Here is a 15,651-nt window from a genome sequence, read left to right on the forward strand (position 1 = left end):
AATTAGCAGGTCAACATGACCCTGATATCCAGGAAAGGGACCAATCTGGACATTACCCATAGGGCGTAGGAGTGGAAATAGGCATTCTTATCTTAAGAGAGTACCTTTTTTACTTTATCAGTTAAAGCAGATGTACAATGTATGTTTGATAGGCCATAAGTCAAGCTTTTTAGTTCAAGCTGATCAGTTTTGAACCCGAATAGTTATCCCATATACCTCAGTATGTGAAAATCTCTTGTCACCCTATAGAACAATTTTTTGATGAAATACAGGACATGTTTACTAATAGACCCACACATCTTTTAGTTTCTCTGTAATAAGAAGCCAGAAGTAGATAAACCTATATAATAATTAATGTCTATGTTTTATCTTATTTGGAAATGATCTAGATACTCAAGTATTTTGAAAATTAAAGACAAATAGTTTCAGGGACCAAATATAAGGGTTGGACCAAATGAGAGCCTGTAAGTTCTTAACACTGTGTTCCTTTGCCTGGCCTTGGATCCAGATGACACGAGTCACTGCAGAGGTGAAGTTCTCAGGGGGGTGTTGCAAACTGGAAAAGGAACTTAGCTAAGAGGAAGGCCAGGCATTCCTAACTATTGGATTCTGTTTCTGAGTCATATACATATAGCTGCTTTGTGTATATGCCCCTAGTAAGCTTCGATTAAACAACTTTTGGTGGCTATTCACAGGCTAATTGTCTTCAGAATAATATCCTGTTTGGCAAAATGTAACTTTTCCTTTAAAAATATTTAATACGTTTTTCCGTATGATTATAGAGTGTCATTTTTGAGCCTTAGTTCATTCAACATTTGTGTTACTCCAAGAAAGTGGAGAGTAGTGTCATCCTATTATATTGAACTCAGCCCCTAATCCTAGTCTCTGGTGGGTTGTTTTGTATTCAGATGAGTAACAAACTCTACTCTTCATCTAGCAAGATCTAATCAGTACCATTGGAGAAAGCGCTGCCTTGGGAGCTGCAGGCTTTGTTATTTGGGGAGACATGAATTTAACTTCATCTGAGGTAAGTTGGTACCTTGAAGGTATAGTTAACATTATTCCAAGGATTTGCTCTGTTTTCCTATAGAGCTCACTGTAATAAGAGCTCTCGTGGCTTGCACAGTAAACTTGCTTTAGAATAAAAGCTCAAATCAGTGCCTGATGCATAGATGGAGCTCATAAATATTATTAACTTTTGTTAAGAGAGTAATTATAATATTGACATTTGTTGAATATTCACTATATGCTAGGATTGTGCTAAGTGATTTCTTGTTTTGGATTTACTCACTTAGTGGTCATAATAACCCTTAGGAAGTAGAGACTAGCTTCCTCATTTATAGATAAGGAAATCTATCCAGGGTAACAGCTAGTTAGGCTAGTTAGTGATGGAGCTGACATTACAGACACTTTGACTCTGGAGCCCTTGTATTAATCACTACATAAAATGTGTTATATCCTATTTTGAGAAGTTGAAACAGATGGTGACTTTTTAATCTCCACATTGAACTTATTTTTCTTCTGTGGAGAAATTAGCCAAAAATTCATAGCATTTAAAATAAGACTTATATGTCTCCTGAAATTTCTCCCAGCTCAGATATTATTTACTCAGAAGTCTTCCCCAATCCGCATTAATCACGATCTCTTCTGTGTTTCCAGATGTTGTTTATTTATATCTCTATAGTGTAATACAGTTTGCCTTGAATTATAATATTTGTATCTTAAACACTTCATTTAAATAAAACTTTTTGCAAATTCATGATGATCTGATACTATTCTTAGAATTTCACAGGCTCAATTTGTCGCTACTGAGATATCGTTCATGAAACTATTTGTGACAATATAAGGTTAAAAGTCTCCTCTGTCCACATGTGAGACTTAGGTAGGAATTGTGAGGATCAATCCTGACTCCCCAGTGTGATATTTCCCTTCCAGCACATGTGACATGAGAAGAGCTTCATCAGGAAGCCGAGTGTACAAACCAGGTGGCCTCAGTTTAGAACATAACAGGAACCACAAAAATAATGACCTGGTCAGCCTTCCTGGCTTTCCTATGTTTGAATTACATAGAGGATAGAGCCCAGAGCAGTAGCTATTTGAGCACAAGTACCAGGAAAATCCAGAAGGCTATACGTTGTGTCAACAATAAATCGGTAGAACATGACGATTCAGGTTCTCACAAAACCATGAAAGGTACCAGACATCTGAAAGGTGGCTGGAGGACAGCAGCTCTGGTGTGATTACTAATTTGTTCCACTTTTATTTCACACCCATTATCTTGGGAGCTAGAAGGAGAAAAAAGAGGATGTAAACTGGAAGAAGGCAAGGTCACATATGCTGACTCTGGGACCCACTTGCAAGCTCAGTTGCTTAGCCCTCCTGTAACAGGCTCTCCATCTACTGTCCCTTCAGCCACTCACTCTTCCTGATCGGGGTCCCTTTGTCGTAGTGCCTGAGCCTGAGTTCACCAACTGGAACCAAGCCCTTAGCTTTCAATCAAGTCCTAATAGCTGCCTTGTGGGCCTAGATGTTCTAACCATATCAGTACCAGAAAAAACACTAAAACCCATTTGTTTCTACATTTCTAGGGCAATTGTACAAAGGTGAAGCAGTTTGTGAGCTCTGATTTAGGGCGCTACATAGTCAACGTGACCCGAGCCGCCGAGGCATGCAGCCTCCACCTGTGCAGGAACAACGGGAGATGCCTGAGGAAGGTGTGGAAAGCTCCTGATTACCTTCATTTGAACCCTGCAAGTTACTACATAGAGGCCTCCGAGGATGGAGAATTTATTGTGGAAGGAAAAGCATCTGATACAGACCTGGCCGTGATGGCAGAGAAATTTTCCTGTCAGTGTTGTCAGGGATACGAAGGGGCCGATTGCAGAGAAATGAAGACAGCTGATGGCTACTCTGGGCTTTCCTCTTTTTCTGGCTCACTAATAACACTATATCCTCTGTTTTTAGCAGGTTATCAGAGCATTCAGTTGTGAGATAATTGGCTTTAAAGGGAAGTATGTGGCCTCTAGTCACTTAGGGAAGAGATGAAACTTATGACAATTTTTTTCCCTTACGAAATCTATTGAGAGGTATTATAAGTAGACGCTATATAGGTCACTTAACATAAACAGGAACATATTATTTTATTTGGCTCCAATTTAACTAAGAAACCAGATCCAGGAGTAAAATCAATGCCCTCTCCTTTCTTCTGGAATGTATAAGTGGTATTTAAACCAGAGCTAATATATTTTAATCTTTACATGAACATATATCTGTAAAAGTATACATGTAAATATTAAATTATTGATTTCGAAGACTGGTTTTCTAGCTATCAATTTACTTAAGGACAGATTATTAAGTAATTATCTGATTCAACAGACAGAGTCACCTCTGAGTGTGACTCGATCGCCTAGTTCCCTGAAGAGGGCCCAATGCAGAGTTCCTGTTCCAGCCTTAGGTCCAGGTTAGGCTTTTGCTCCCTGCTTGGGCTCACTGAGCGCAGAACCAGTTCCTGAGGCGACTGCTCATGAGGGCGCAGGAAATGACTCGAGGGGAGATGTAGCCAACCCACTGCCAAAGCATCTGTTCCAATATGGCGCCTCTTTCACCCGCCATGAGTTCTTCCCTTACAGACTGACAATTTAAACTCTGTGAAGGGCTTCGTATAGTATTTATGCTCACTAGTCCCACGTTGCTCTAGATCTGGAAACTGGAGCCATGTTAATAAAAAATGCGGTTGATGTGTTCTGCAGGCAAAAATCATTACTAAAAAAATATTGAATAGGGACCAGCCAGGTGGCGTAGTGGTTAAGTTCGCATGTTCTGCTTTGGCAGCCTGGGGTCTGCCAGTTCGGAGCCTGGGTGGGGACATGGCACTGCTTATCAAGCCATGCTGTGGCAGGCAACCCACATATAAAGTAGAGGAAGATGGGCATGGATGTGAGCTCAGAGCCAGGCTTCCTCAGCAAAAAGAGGAGGATTGGCTGCAGATGGAAGCTCAGGGCTGATCTTCCTAAAAAAAAATTTAATAAATGACATTTAAGGACCAAGAACTACTTTTGGGAAGGGGTCTGTCAAGAAATAGTCGATATTTTGACCCTTAAATAGGAGTTTTGAGTGGTGGTTTTAGAGGCATTTTGAATCTAATTTGAATTATGGTTTTACTATCCATCTGGTTGTGTGACTCTTGGCAAGTTATTTATATTCTCCATTTTTTCATCTGAAACTTGGTAATATAGTTCCTTCCTCAGTGAATTATTCTAAGGAGTAAATGGAATAACACATCCCATGCATACTTTGGTTTTTAATACATGTTGCTAATCTTCAACTATCCTCCCTTGATCAGCAAATTAGTGGAAACACTTAGGATAAAACAGAGTCTTGGGCACTTTCCACTGTCTTTTTTTTTTTTTTGAGGAAGATTAGCCCTGAGCTAACATCTGCCACTAATCCTCTTCTTTTTGCTGAGGAAGATTGGCCCTGAGCTAACATCCATGCCCATCTCCCTCTATTTTATATGTAGGACACCTGCCACAGCATGGCTTGATAAGCCGTCTGTAGGTCCACATCTGGGATCTGAACTGGCGAACCCCAGGCCGCTGAAGCAGAATGCGTAAACTTAACCACTTACCACCAGGCTGGCCCCTGATACATGTTCTTGAACAAAACAAAGAGCCTTGCCTTCTTGGAACTTACATTCCAGCTGAGGGAGTCAGACATTAAACATACAAATGAGCAATTTATGTCATATGTTAGCTCTATGGGAAAGAAAATAGAGAGCAGAGTGGGGGAGGTTGGGATTTCCATGTGTTGGGCCTCATTGAGCAGATGCTGTTTGAATGTGAGAGTTCGCCATGAGGATACTTGAGGAAAGGGTCTTCTGGGCGAATGACTCAGCTGGTGCACATTTAGTAGCGGGCCTCGTGGGTTTGAGGGAGAGCAAAGAAGGCACTGGGGCTGGATCCTTCCTTCACCATTGACTTCCCTTCTTTATTCTTTAGTCTGAGCATTTATCACCATCTGACAAAGCATATATTACATATTTGTTTATTTTCTGCCTTTCCTCACTGGGATATAAACTAGGAAAATGAAGACTTCATTTTGTTCACTGCTAGAACACTCCTTGCTACAGTGCCTGGCACACAGTAGGTGCTCAATAAGTATTCTGAATGAATAAATCAATGAATGATTCAAAAGCCTGAATTGGTAGAAGCTATAAATTTCTTATAAGGGTTTTTTTTTTTTTAACTCTGCACACTGAGTTATTGCAAAGTCATTCTCAAGCATTACTATTCTATTCTTATCCTAGCACACCAGCCTCTGAAATCACATAGTTTAACTCCTCTGAAGAGCTGAGGCCTGAAGAGAATAAATCACTTGGCAAAGTCAAAGAGCCAGTTTGTGAAAGAGCCCAGTCTGGACTCTCAGTTGCCGAGTTTTCTTTCCACCATAGCTCTGATTGTAACAGGATCCAAATATATTCGTTCAGCTTTTGACCACGAATTTGATGCGTTTTTTTATGAAGTTGGGCTACTGCTCCTGGTTCTGTTCAGTCAACCTGCAGATATTCCAGCTACAGATTCTCTGAGGACTTGATGTGGCGCGCTGCTCCCGGATAGGACATCTACCTCCTAAACTGCTTAATGAGCGCAGCTTCTTACGATCTTCCTGACTTTCCTTCATGGAAACAGCAAGCACTCAGCCTCTCTAATCTTCAGTGTTCTCTTTTATGAAAAGGAGATAATAATGGGGTCCTTTGTCCTTTTACACAGATTTAATGATATCAAGTAGGTAACATACTTAGCATAAGACCTGGCACATAAAAAACCCCTAGCAAATGTCAGCTGTCATTAGCAAGTGCTTTCAATATTGGTCCCCATAAAAGCTGTGGTAGGTAATATTATCTCTATTTTGAAGTAGAAGAAATTATGTATGACTCGGAGTAGTAAAATATTTTACTCACTATCACACAGAAGTACCTAGGCTTTGAATCCTTTTCTCTTGAAACTTAAACTAATTATCTGCTGATTAGATCTCAGCAGAAAATACAGGAGACTTGTTTTGTACCAAATTTCTTTTTACTAATTTACAGAAAAGCGTAACCCACAAGTATAGTGATCCTGGTATCAGGCAGTCAGTGCTTCTTTTCACCCCATGGAAGAAAAACTGTTAACGGATCTACTAACAATGTACCTTTAACTCTCCTACTCTAAATATCTAAATATCATTTACCCATAAAAGAAACCGAGCCTCTTAGGAAAATGTCTGATTCCAGGTCTAAGACAGGAAATGTACAAGATGAGTCTGGAATATCTTACTATACTATAAAGCCAGGATACTATCGAGGATCCCTAGGATTGTATCAAAAGTGCTCTCGCACCAACTTAAAGAGTCTCCCACTGCCAAAGAAGGGAACATTCGAGAATCACTAAAGAAATAACTGCAATGGATTGAAATGCATCAAATATATTTAAATCCATGAGGTCAAAACTATGCTAGAGAAAAACCTTTGTTAACCACCTTTGAAGATGTTAAGGAATTAACTCATTACTCTGAAAACTGGTAAATAAAGGGAAAGAATCAACCATGTATTATACGTTTCCTGTGTGAACTGTGCCTCAAGGTAACCAAGTAGTGGAGGAGGGGAAGTTTCTTCTCCTTCAAACCAATGAAGGAAGAACGAATGATGGAACACGACCATTTTGCAATTCCCAATGAATAAATGGGCCTAGGCCCTGATCCTCAAGGGCCGCTAACATCACAAAAAGAGATAAAATCAGATATTACGTACCACCTAAATGAAGTATGTAACACCAGTTTAAGAATAAACCTTTCCAGAAATTGAACTGAAATCTGATCAGGCCTATACCAATGCACAGGAAACATAAAGAACAAAAGAAAATGCAGAATAACATGTCAGGGATATAATAGCCAAAATCCAGATCCTGGGGAACTCTATGGGACAAATAACCTGGTTTTGTCAACAAACAATTTGCAAAAAAAAAAAAAAAAAAAGAGGAGGGAGAAAAAATCCATATGTATCTCAATATGAGGCTTGTTAAATGAACTGTAGTACATCTGTACAATGGGATAGCATTCGGTTTTAAAAAAGAATGAGGAAGTTCTCATATGCTGATGTCAAAAGTTGTCCAAAATACAGTTGTCTTGTTTAGACTTTATTTTGACTTCTGTCCGATCAGATTGAGGGAAACTCATGATCTTATACATTGGAAATTTATTTCTAATCACAATTTAGAAAGACTTTCTGGAGATGGCTAAATTAATCTAAAGTTTCTCAAGTGTCTGTTGGGTATGGAATTCTAAGGGGTACAAATACAAAAGCTGTAAATGATTGACCAACCAAGCAAAAGGAAATGACAATCTCGTCAAGGAAAGGGAACCAGAAGAAGCCATCGCTAAGCCATGTACATAAAATATAAAGTAATAGTGCTAGCAATTGTTTTAGATGTTTACTTATTCTAAACCTTGAGCAGTAGCTCTATGTTATTATAATTTAAAATTATAAAATAAAATTTAATAATGGGAAAAATAAATATCATGTTAAAGTGCATTTCTGTATTATGCTTTTTGTTTCTATCAGGGAACTAAATATGTAAACTTACTGCTTCCTTTGTCTTTCATGCTAATCTTAAGAACTTGGAAAATTTTTAATGTTTCTGAACATTTGTTTATGAACTTGATACTTTGTTCCTCTGTGTGGGCCCAGGAACCATCAATTTTTCACTTTAAGCATCACTTTGTGAAAACTTAGAAGAAGGTACTCTGTTCTCTCTGTCTGGAAAGAAAAGTCTCAGGTCATCTTTGAGACCACTTAATGTGTTCTATTTTATTACGATACTGAGAGAAGTAATTTTCTACATATTTATTGCTAGGCAAAAGTAACTTACGATCCTCGTGTGAGGCCGAAATCGATGGTAAATGTTGTATTTCTAATGTATAATCCGTTGCACTGGGTACACCTAAGTGCACCAGAGCACTACACTCTTTCACCTGGGGGTGTTTACTGATTTCAGTTTTAACGATTTCTAAATAGTCATCTTGCTCACCATTTTATTCTTGGGCCAAGCTCAGACCAGGCACACAGGAGGCCTTGAAAATGTTTGTTAAAACAGAGAATAATAACTCAGTGTTTCCTAGCCAGAGATGCATATTAAAATCATTTGAGGAGCCATCCCCAAACAAACACTCCTGCTCCTGCCACCCACTGTGGAGTGAGAAGTCTCAAGCTGATGTGTATTTTGAAAATCTCCCCAACTGACTACAATGTGCATTCCTAGTGAAAAAAATTAAAATACATAACAGGACAAGAAAAAGTAATGTGATCTTTTAAAGAACGTTAATTGGAGTTCCACTTTACATCCTAAGCAGTATCCATAGAAACAACTAGATTAATCTCAGGAGTTTTGAGAGCCATAACATGGGGATGCTTGCCTCTCCTTCCTTCCTCCCTCCCTCTTCTGCTTTCTTTCTTCTTCCTTTCCTTTCTCTTTTTCTTTCCTTCCTTTCTTTCTTCTTTCCTTCCTTTCTTCCTTCTTTCCTTTCCTCCCTCCTTCCTTCCTTCCTTTCTCTCTCTGTCTCTCTGTCTCTCTCTCTCCCTCCCTCCCTCCCTCCCTTCCTTTCCTTTCTTCTTCTTTGCTTTTCTTTCTTTCTTTATCTTTCTTTCTTTCTTTCTTTCTTTCTTTCTTTCTTTCTTTCTTTCTCTCTCTCTCTCTCTCTCCCCCCTCCTCTCTCCCTCCCTCACCCCCCTCTTTCTTTCTTCCCCTGTTCCTCTCTTTCTCTCTCTTCCTCCCTTCCTCCCTTCCTTTCTTTCTTCCCCTCCTTTGAGGTAAATTGAATTTCTGTCCAATATTTGACTTCTATTCATTTAATTTCCCAAATTAAACATCATTATTATTTTCATTGTATATAAACATTGTTTAGATTTACCTACATATTTCCTTTTATTCCTGTATTTTACATTTTATATATATATATATACACGTCAAACTTCTGTCTAGCATCACTTTCCTTCTTACTGAACTTCATCTTTTAGAGTTCCATTAGTGAAAGTCTACTGGGGAAGAATTCTCTGTGTTTTTAATTAAATAACTTCTTAATTTTACCCTTAATATGGACAGTTTTGATTGGTGTAAAAGCATAGATTAATAGTTATTTTCCCTTAGGATTTTGTAGATCACAGTTTTCTGTTGCTTTTATTGAGAAAACTGCTTTCTATCTGTTGCCTACCTTTGTAAGTAAGCTATCTTCTCTGTCTGGCCCAGTTTAAGATGTTGTGTCTAGTTTTGGAGTTCTATAGTTTTGGACTTGTGTCCAAGTGGACATTTTTTTCTCTGCTTATCCTGCTTATCATTTGACAGTCTTTTTTGCTTTATTTTCATCACCCTACCAAAACACTCCAAACCCGTTAGCAGTCATTGTCCATTTTCCCCCAATCCTCCCTACAACTCTAGAGAACCACTAATCTACATGCATACACATGGGCATGCCTGGGAGTGACAGTTGGGAGAGGGCAGCCCTAAACTGATATCGCTCTGTGCCAGAGAAATGTTTGTCACTGAAAGAGGTATAAGATTCTTTCAAACGCTCTCAGCCTGATCCTTACCTCATAAGATAAAATTTTATTTCATAAGAAGATTAAGAAAAACATTTATTTTTAGTGAAGCCTGTGCGTCTTCCAAGAAGAAAATAGTCTGAGATGTTAATGGGAGTCAATATCAGGGGCTATTTTCCAGTCACTCCAGAAATATAGCAAAGATATCCTTTACTAGTAATGAGACAAGACTAAATTCTGTGTTCCTTAGCCAAGACCAAGTATCCTCTTTTCAATCCATTACGTCTTTTCATAGACCCCCAAGATCTACACCTGCAGTTACTTACTGGGCCTTCAACTTATTGAAAACTGACTCTCCCAATAACTTTGGCACCATCAGGCCTCACTGGAAATCCAGGAAGAGGTGAGGGAGAGGTGAAAACAAATTATACATGAGTAATCGTTAGTGACTAGGTCAGGGCGGACTAAATTGTCCTGACTGGGTGGATTCCTTCTCTTACCTGGTTTAATAATTAATCACAAGTAAATAATGAGACTTCCACATTGAAATAAAATGCTGGGTTTGAACTTCTGTATTCTTTCCTTCCATTGACCCTTGACTGATGCATTGTTAACAAACACTGGCAGTGCCCACACAGATCCCCCAAGGTCCCTTTTATTGTATGTCCTGCATTCCCTCCCACAATTCTGTGTGCTTCTCCTCCTCCCTCCTGCCCAGTCAATTTGGTTTTGTTTCCCCACAGCCCTTAAGGGGATCCCCTGTATGATCAGGCTAGTGCTGCCCTCCTCAGGACTTTACCTGAAATTGCAGCCTTCCTTGGCTTCAACCCCTTTCTTCTGCTTTGACCACTTTTTTATTCTTCTTTCATTCTCTTAAGAGTTTTTTCCTGAGAAAACTTCATTAATAAATCACTTGCCCATAAAACCTCATCTTAGAGTCTGCTACAGGGGACCTAAGTCTCACTTATTTTCCAAATATTTAGAAACAAACAAAAAGAAGAAGCTTGCTTCTTGCATGGAAACAATACCATGGACAAGTCAAAACACAAATCAGAAAAACACGTTTGGAATATGTGACAAAATACTAATTCTCCTTATGCAATATGTAAAAAGCGCTTAAGCAAATAAATTCAAAACAACTCAAATCTAACATGGAAAAAAATGTGGACAAAAATCACAGGCAAGAAAAACTATGAATGGCTCATTTTCTCAAAATAAGAGAAATTGTGATTAAAATGACAATGAGATACCATTTTTACACTACTCAGATTGGCAAAGACTTTACGAAGTATAATAGTACAGTGTTAATTTGGGTATGGACAAATAGCACTCTTAATTTTTGGAGAAAGTGGTGACTGATACAATCTCTTTAAGAGTCAGCATTATATATTACACTATGAAGTGGACAAGTTTTGCCAGTTCAACCCTGATTGCTCTCTTTCTCATGCTTCTTTTAAAATTCTGTAATAACATATGTTACAGTCTGAATGTTTGCATTCCCTCAAAATTCATATTTTGAAATGCTAATGCCCTAATGGTATTAGGAGGTGGGGCCTTTGGGAGGTGCTCAGGTCATAACAGTGAAGTCCTCATGAATGGAATTAGTGCCTTTATAAAAGATGGCCAAGAGAGTGTGTTAGCCTCCTTCCACTGTGTGAGGATACAACAAAAAGTCTGCAACCTGGAAGAGAACCTTCAATCGACCATGCTGGCACCTTGATTCAGACTTCCCAGCCTCGAGAACTGTGAGCAATAAATTTCTGCTGTTTATAAGCTACCTAGTCTGTGGTATTTTGTTATAGAAGCCTGAACTGACTAAGACAGCTTTTATCACTCAGAAATTATTCATTTATTTACTTGCTTGTCGTCTACTTCCTCCCACTAGAATGTAAGCTCCATAAGAACAGAGACTGGTCTGTGTGGTATCCTCGAGGCCTGTGGTTGCCATGTAATCAATACTCCATTTTAAATGGTTGAATCAATAAGTTAAGTAGTTGGCACCTATGGTATGGTTTGAGACATACTAGGGACACCAGAGCATCTCAATATCCTTCTGCAATGTCTGAAATTCTAACTCAGGCAATCAGTGAAGACACTGAAGGAGCCTATTAAATTATTATATCATGACAATGTCAACAGAAGTAAGTTAACTAAGGAATTGGAGCAAGAGAGAAATTTTAACTGAGGTTATTTCAGTCTTTTCAATTGAATTAGTGGAATAAGTAAGTGGCATATAAGTAAGTGACATTTAAAATGAATAGTAGCAAAACCAATTTTAAATATAGAATCCAGATATTTTTATACTGTTTGGTGGTTATATATTAGTTTGGCCAAACAGTCTGGTTCTGCTTCTATCTCACAAAAGAGAAAGAAGAGCAGTCACCAAAAATCAAAGAAGCATTGCTTCTCTCAGCATCAAACTTACCCTGTCTATTAGCATGTTAATTACATCTACAAGATATGAGTAGTGATTAATAACCATTATTGTTGTTAGTAGAATAATACACTTTGCAGTAGATTTTAATTATTTGCAAATGAGTATATGGCAGAACTTGGCAGCAGTGTGGGAAGCCTTACCTGGGTTTAGAGATCAGGGCCAAGAGCGTTCTCAAGAGCACAGGGGAGAAACCAGAATCAAAACCAAAGCTGGCAGAGTATTACGGTGTCTATCACAACGCTCTGAGTGGAGAAATGGAGACTCACCAGTTTCACCGCTAGTAGGCATACGGAAGGGGGCAGGGTGGAGGTGTGGAACACTCCCTGTCCCTTCTGGTGGTTCTCTGTGTCATGGTACAGTAGCTGCCAGAGCTACACTCGACCACAGACACCAATGCCACAAGGGACTGCAGGTCCTGAACACAGTGTAGTTTTAGCCAAACCTCTGGTTTGGGACCTTAGTTTCAGCCACACTCCTTTGAACACTTTCTAGAGTTCTCTCCCTCAGATTTTAAGTTTATTCTAAATCCTTAAAGATAGCCAGAAACATCTCATACGTCACCCAAGCCAGCCTTTTGATGAAATAGATCTCCTGAACTGAAGAACCCACCCGGCCTCAATGCAACTCTTTTATTTTCCTCATCCGGACTAAAGCCCTCCAGGACTCTGCCAGTGGAGTAGACACGGTTCTGAAATCTGAATCCAAGGGAGTAGACTGAAGTTTGCTTGGCCTGAGGTCAAAAGAAGTTGAATGGTATCTGTAAAGTAAGAGCAATACTTGTGCCTACTTCATAGGCGTATTATTAGCATTAAATATGTTAATATATGTCCAGCATCTGAGAGAGAGAAGGGAGGAAGGGAGACGGAGGGAAGGAGAGAAAGAAAAATTAAAATATTAGTGACTATTCAACTCTCTTCTCAGATTTGGGGCTGAGGCTAGACTCAAGCTAGTGCCCTTTGTCGTCTGCCCTCATTGTGTTTTATATCACAAAAATACTGACAGGCCCAGGCTTCACCCATTCTCCATTGTATTTTTCTGAGGAAGGTATATAACAAGGCTGTACTTCAGTGAATCTCTGGTGGCAAAGTTAGAAGGTAATGTCCGTTAACCAGGAGATAAAAGACTCCTGTAAATAATTCAAATTTACCTCTAATTTAGGTAAAGTCTTTGTCTCTTAGTTTAAAGGAGTTCTCATTCTAATTTCTTAGGTCCCATGAAGTGGAAAATTAGCAAATATAAATACAGCATTTCCATTTTTCTTATCAAAACTCAGTTAACTACGTCAAAACGTAAAACATAATTGCCACGTTAACATCTCTAATCATTTGGAGTAAATGCACACACACACACACAAACAGCTGAGCAAAAAATTAATAAAAGAAGCAATCATTCTGTTAAAGTTACCTAAACCGAAGCAGGCAGATGGCTTAGGGGTGAGAGCACTGAAGTGGAGTCTAACTAAATGCTTACTTTGAAGATATTTAGACTGAGCTTTAATTCCTCTTTTTCGAGTAAGGTTGATTCTAATAGCAGAGTATGGAGGTTAATTATACAAACAGAAAGGCGTCCATCATCTACATACTGTACTAGACAATTAAAATACTCAGTCTCCAATTGATACCAGCTCAACAGAAGGTTGACATAAGGGAAGCTATATTGTAGAAAAGAAACCGTACTGTAACTTTGAATGACCTCTTACTAACGACCCAGATGGAAATGCACCCTCCAGGAGATCTACCTGCTCTGTAGATTTTATGAGCCCTGCTTGCGTATATACCTCCCAGCTGTGATAAGAGAATAATTTCGTTCTTTTGGGTTCCTTAGGAATGTGATGACCCCCACACAGAGAGTCTATGCTGGTAGCCATCATCAAATGACAACTGAAAGATCTGGTGTGGCGACTCCCAGTCTGTAACGCCAGAGGGGCAACATTCCTAACCACACCCCCCAGTAACTCATTGGCCTATGTAACTGCTTCAAGGTTCTGTGCCCCACTCAGGATGATTCTTTAGGACACTAGTCCCTCCACCTTCCTATTTGCTAGCTTATCATTTAACAAAATGCCCTTTCTCTGCCACCATCTTGTCTCTTGACGATTGACTTTTGTCTTGCGGCGAGCAGATTATGCCCTTTGTGTGGTAACACCTTCTCAGAAAATGTCCTGTGTTTATTTCATATTTTCATCTCCATAATGATAGTGACTTGTCCACTAGAAAGCATTGTAAAGAGCAAGAGATTCAGAATTAGCTAGAACGGGGTTTCTAGCTTCGGGATGGTGAGTAAGTTATTTACTTTGTTCTAATGCTTATTTCTTCACTTGAAAAATGAGGCTCATAATTTTGACCACAGAGTGTTACTGAAACATTTGAATGCCATAATTAATTGTTTACTGAAAATCCTTCGTTGACTTCCTAACTAGTTGTTGATTGCCTGATTTCAGAGATTTGGTTGGAATTGCTTTCCTGTAAATATTGTCTCTTAATGACATTTTAATGAAAGGCTTGCTGTACTCATGTTAACACTTAAAATATAACAAAGATTGCACATTTGGTTAAAGCAGTTTAGGCCATCAATAAATATTACTTATATCTTGGATTTTTTGAACTGTAGCTATTGAATGTAGCTATTTGCATGCTTAAAGCAAATAAGCCATACACGATTGAATAAAGACAATATTTTTTGTCAAAACTGTAAACATTCATTACCAAGCTAAAGTGCTAATTAGCTGCAACCTCGGGAGACTCACTGCCCTGTAATTGTGTTGACAAGTGAGCACGTGCCTTTGAAATTTCTTTTTAACTCTTTAAAGTTATCTTGTTGTCTGTTCTATTTTTTGTCTTTGTTTTTTTTTAGCAAAAGAGTAGATTTTATAGAGATCTTGTCCCCATCCCCCAACCTCGTATTTGCTCCGTCCCCCACCTTCTTACTTGGGTCATCCCTCCCCCAACTTCATACTTGGTCCAAATTCTTCCCAAATTCTAAAGTGGAACAGCCTCCAATCATAATGAATATTCCTGGATATTTTCACAGCTGATTTATCCATCCTTTCAGAGTTTCTTCCCTTCCTCTGCCATCTCCCCACTGGTGAGTCTCAGGGACGCTCCCATCTTGTCATAAACTAGCCAGATACTTAGTTGCTTAGCACTTTAGCACCGAGTTCCTGTTTCTCTTGTCTCAGGTGAGAACCGTAGGGCACTCCTGTTTTCCTCTGTTCTTGGGCCTGCTCTGCTCATCTATAAGGATAAATGTGCTCAGGTTTTTATGGAGTAGTGTAGAGGGGCAGAGATAGCTATGAATATTAATCCATCTTTATAATGGCATGAGAAGGTTGACTTTGTAGTTAATTTTTCTTTTTGGATAGCATCTGTCACACATTTTGGTATGTTTATGCAATATGCTAGATGTACTGTTTAGTTTACTAACAACAATACTGGTTATTAATGATTACTCATATCTTGTAGATGTAATTAACATGCTAATAGACAGAGTGAGTTTGATCCTGAGAGATAACCTTGTTAACTATTGCTTCTTTGATTTTTGGTGACTGCTCTTCTTTCTCTTTTGTGAGATAGAAGCAGAACCAGCCTGTTTGGCCAAACTAATATATAACCGCCAAACAGTGTAAAAATATCTGGATTCTATATTT

The 15,651-nt window shown here is 38.9% G+C and overlaps 2 protein-coding genes across 5 annotated transcripts in view; both read left to right on the plus strand.

Moving 5' to 3' along the window:
• LOC123276968 (hyaluronidase PH-20-like) overlaps nt 1-7,401 on the plus strand; it is an 87,237-nt gene extending 79,836 nt beyond the window's left edge. Inside the window, exons 4-5 of the mRNA XM_070512744.1 lie at nt 938-1,027; nt 2,589-7,401. Coding sequence (XP_070368845.1) covers nt 938-1,027; nt 2,589-2,990 — 492 coding nt within the window. The 3' untranslated portion in view covers nt 2,991-7,401. The remainder of the gene's footprint in view (nt 1-937; nt 1,028-2,588) is intronic.
• A 3,783-nt stretch (nt 7,402-11,184) lies between these two features.
• LOC123283559 (hyaluronidase PH-20-like) overlaps nt 11,185-15,651 on the plus strand; it is an 81,949-nt gene continuing 77,482 nt past the window's right edge. For 3 of the 4 annotated variants that reach the window (XM_070512765.1, XM_070512753.1, XM_070512763.1), the window contains exon 1: nt 11,185-11,313. The gene's annotated coding sequence lies outside the window, so the exon portion shown is untranslated. The remainder of the gene's footprint in view (nt 11,314-15,651) is intronic. The other variant, XM_070512757.1, reaches the window with a different exon arrangement.

The sequence above is a fragment of the Equus asinus genome, chromosome 1 (genome assembly GCF_041296235.1).
Source record: "Equus asinus isolate D_3611 breed Donkey chromosome 1, EquAss-T2T_v2, whole genome shotgun sequence".
Lineage (NCBI taxonomy): Eukaryota > Metazoa > Chordata > Mammalia > Perissodactyla > Equidae > Equus > Equus asinus.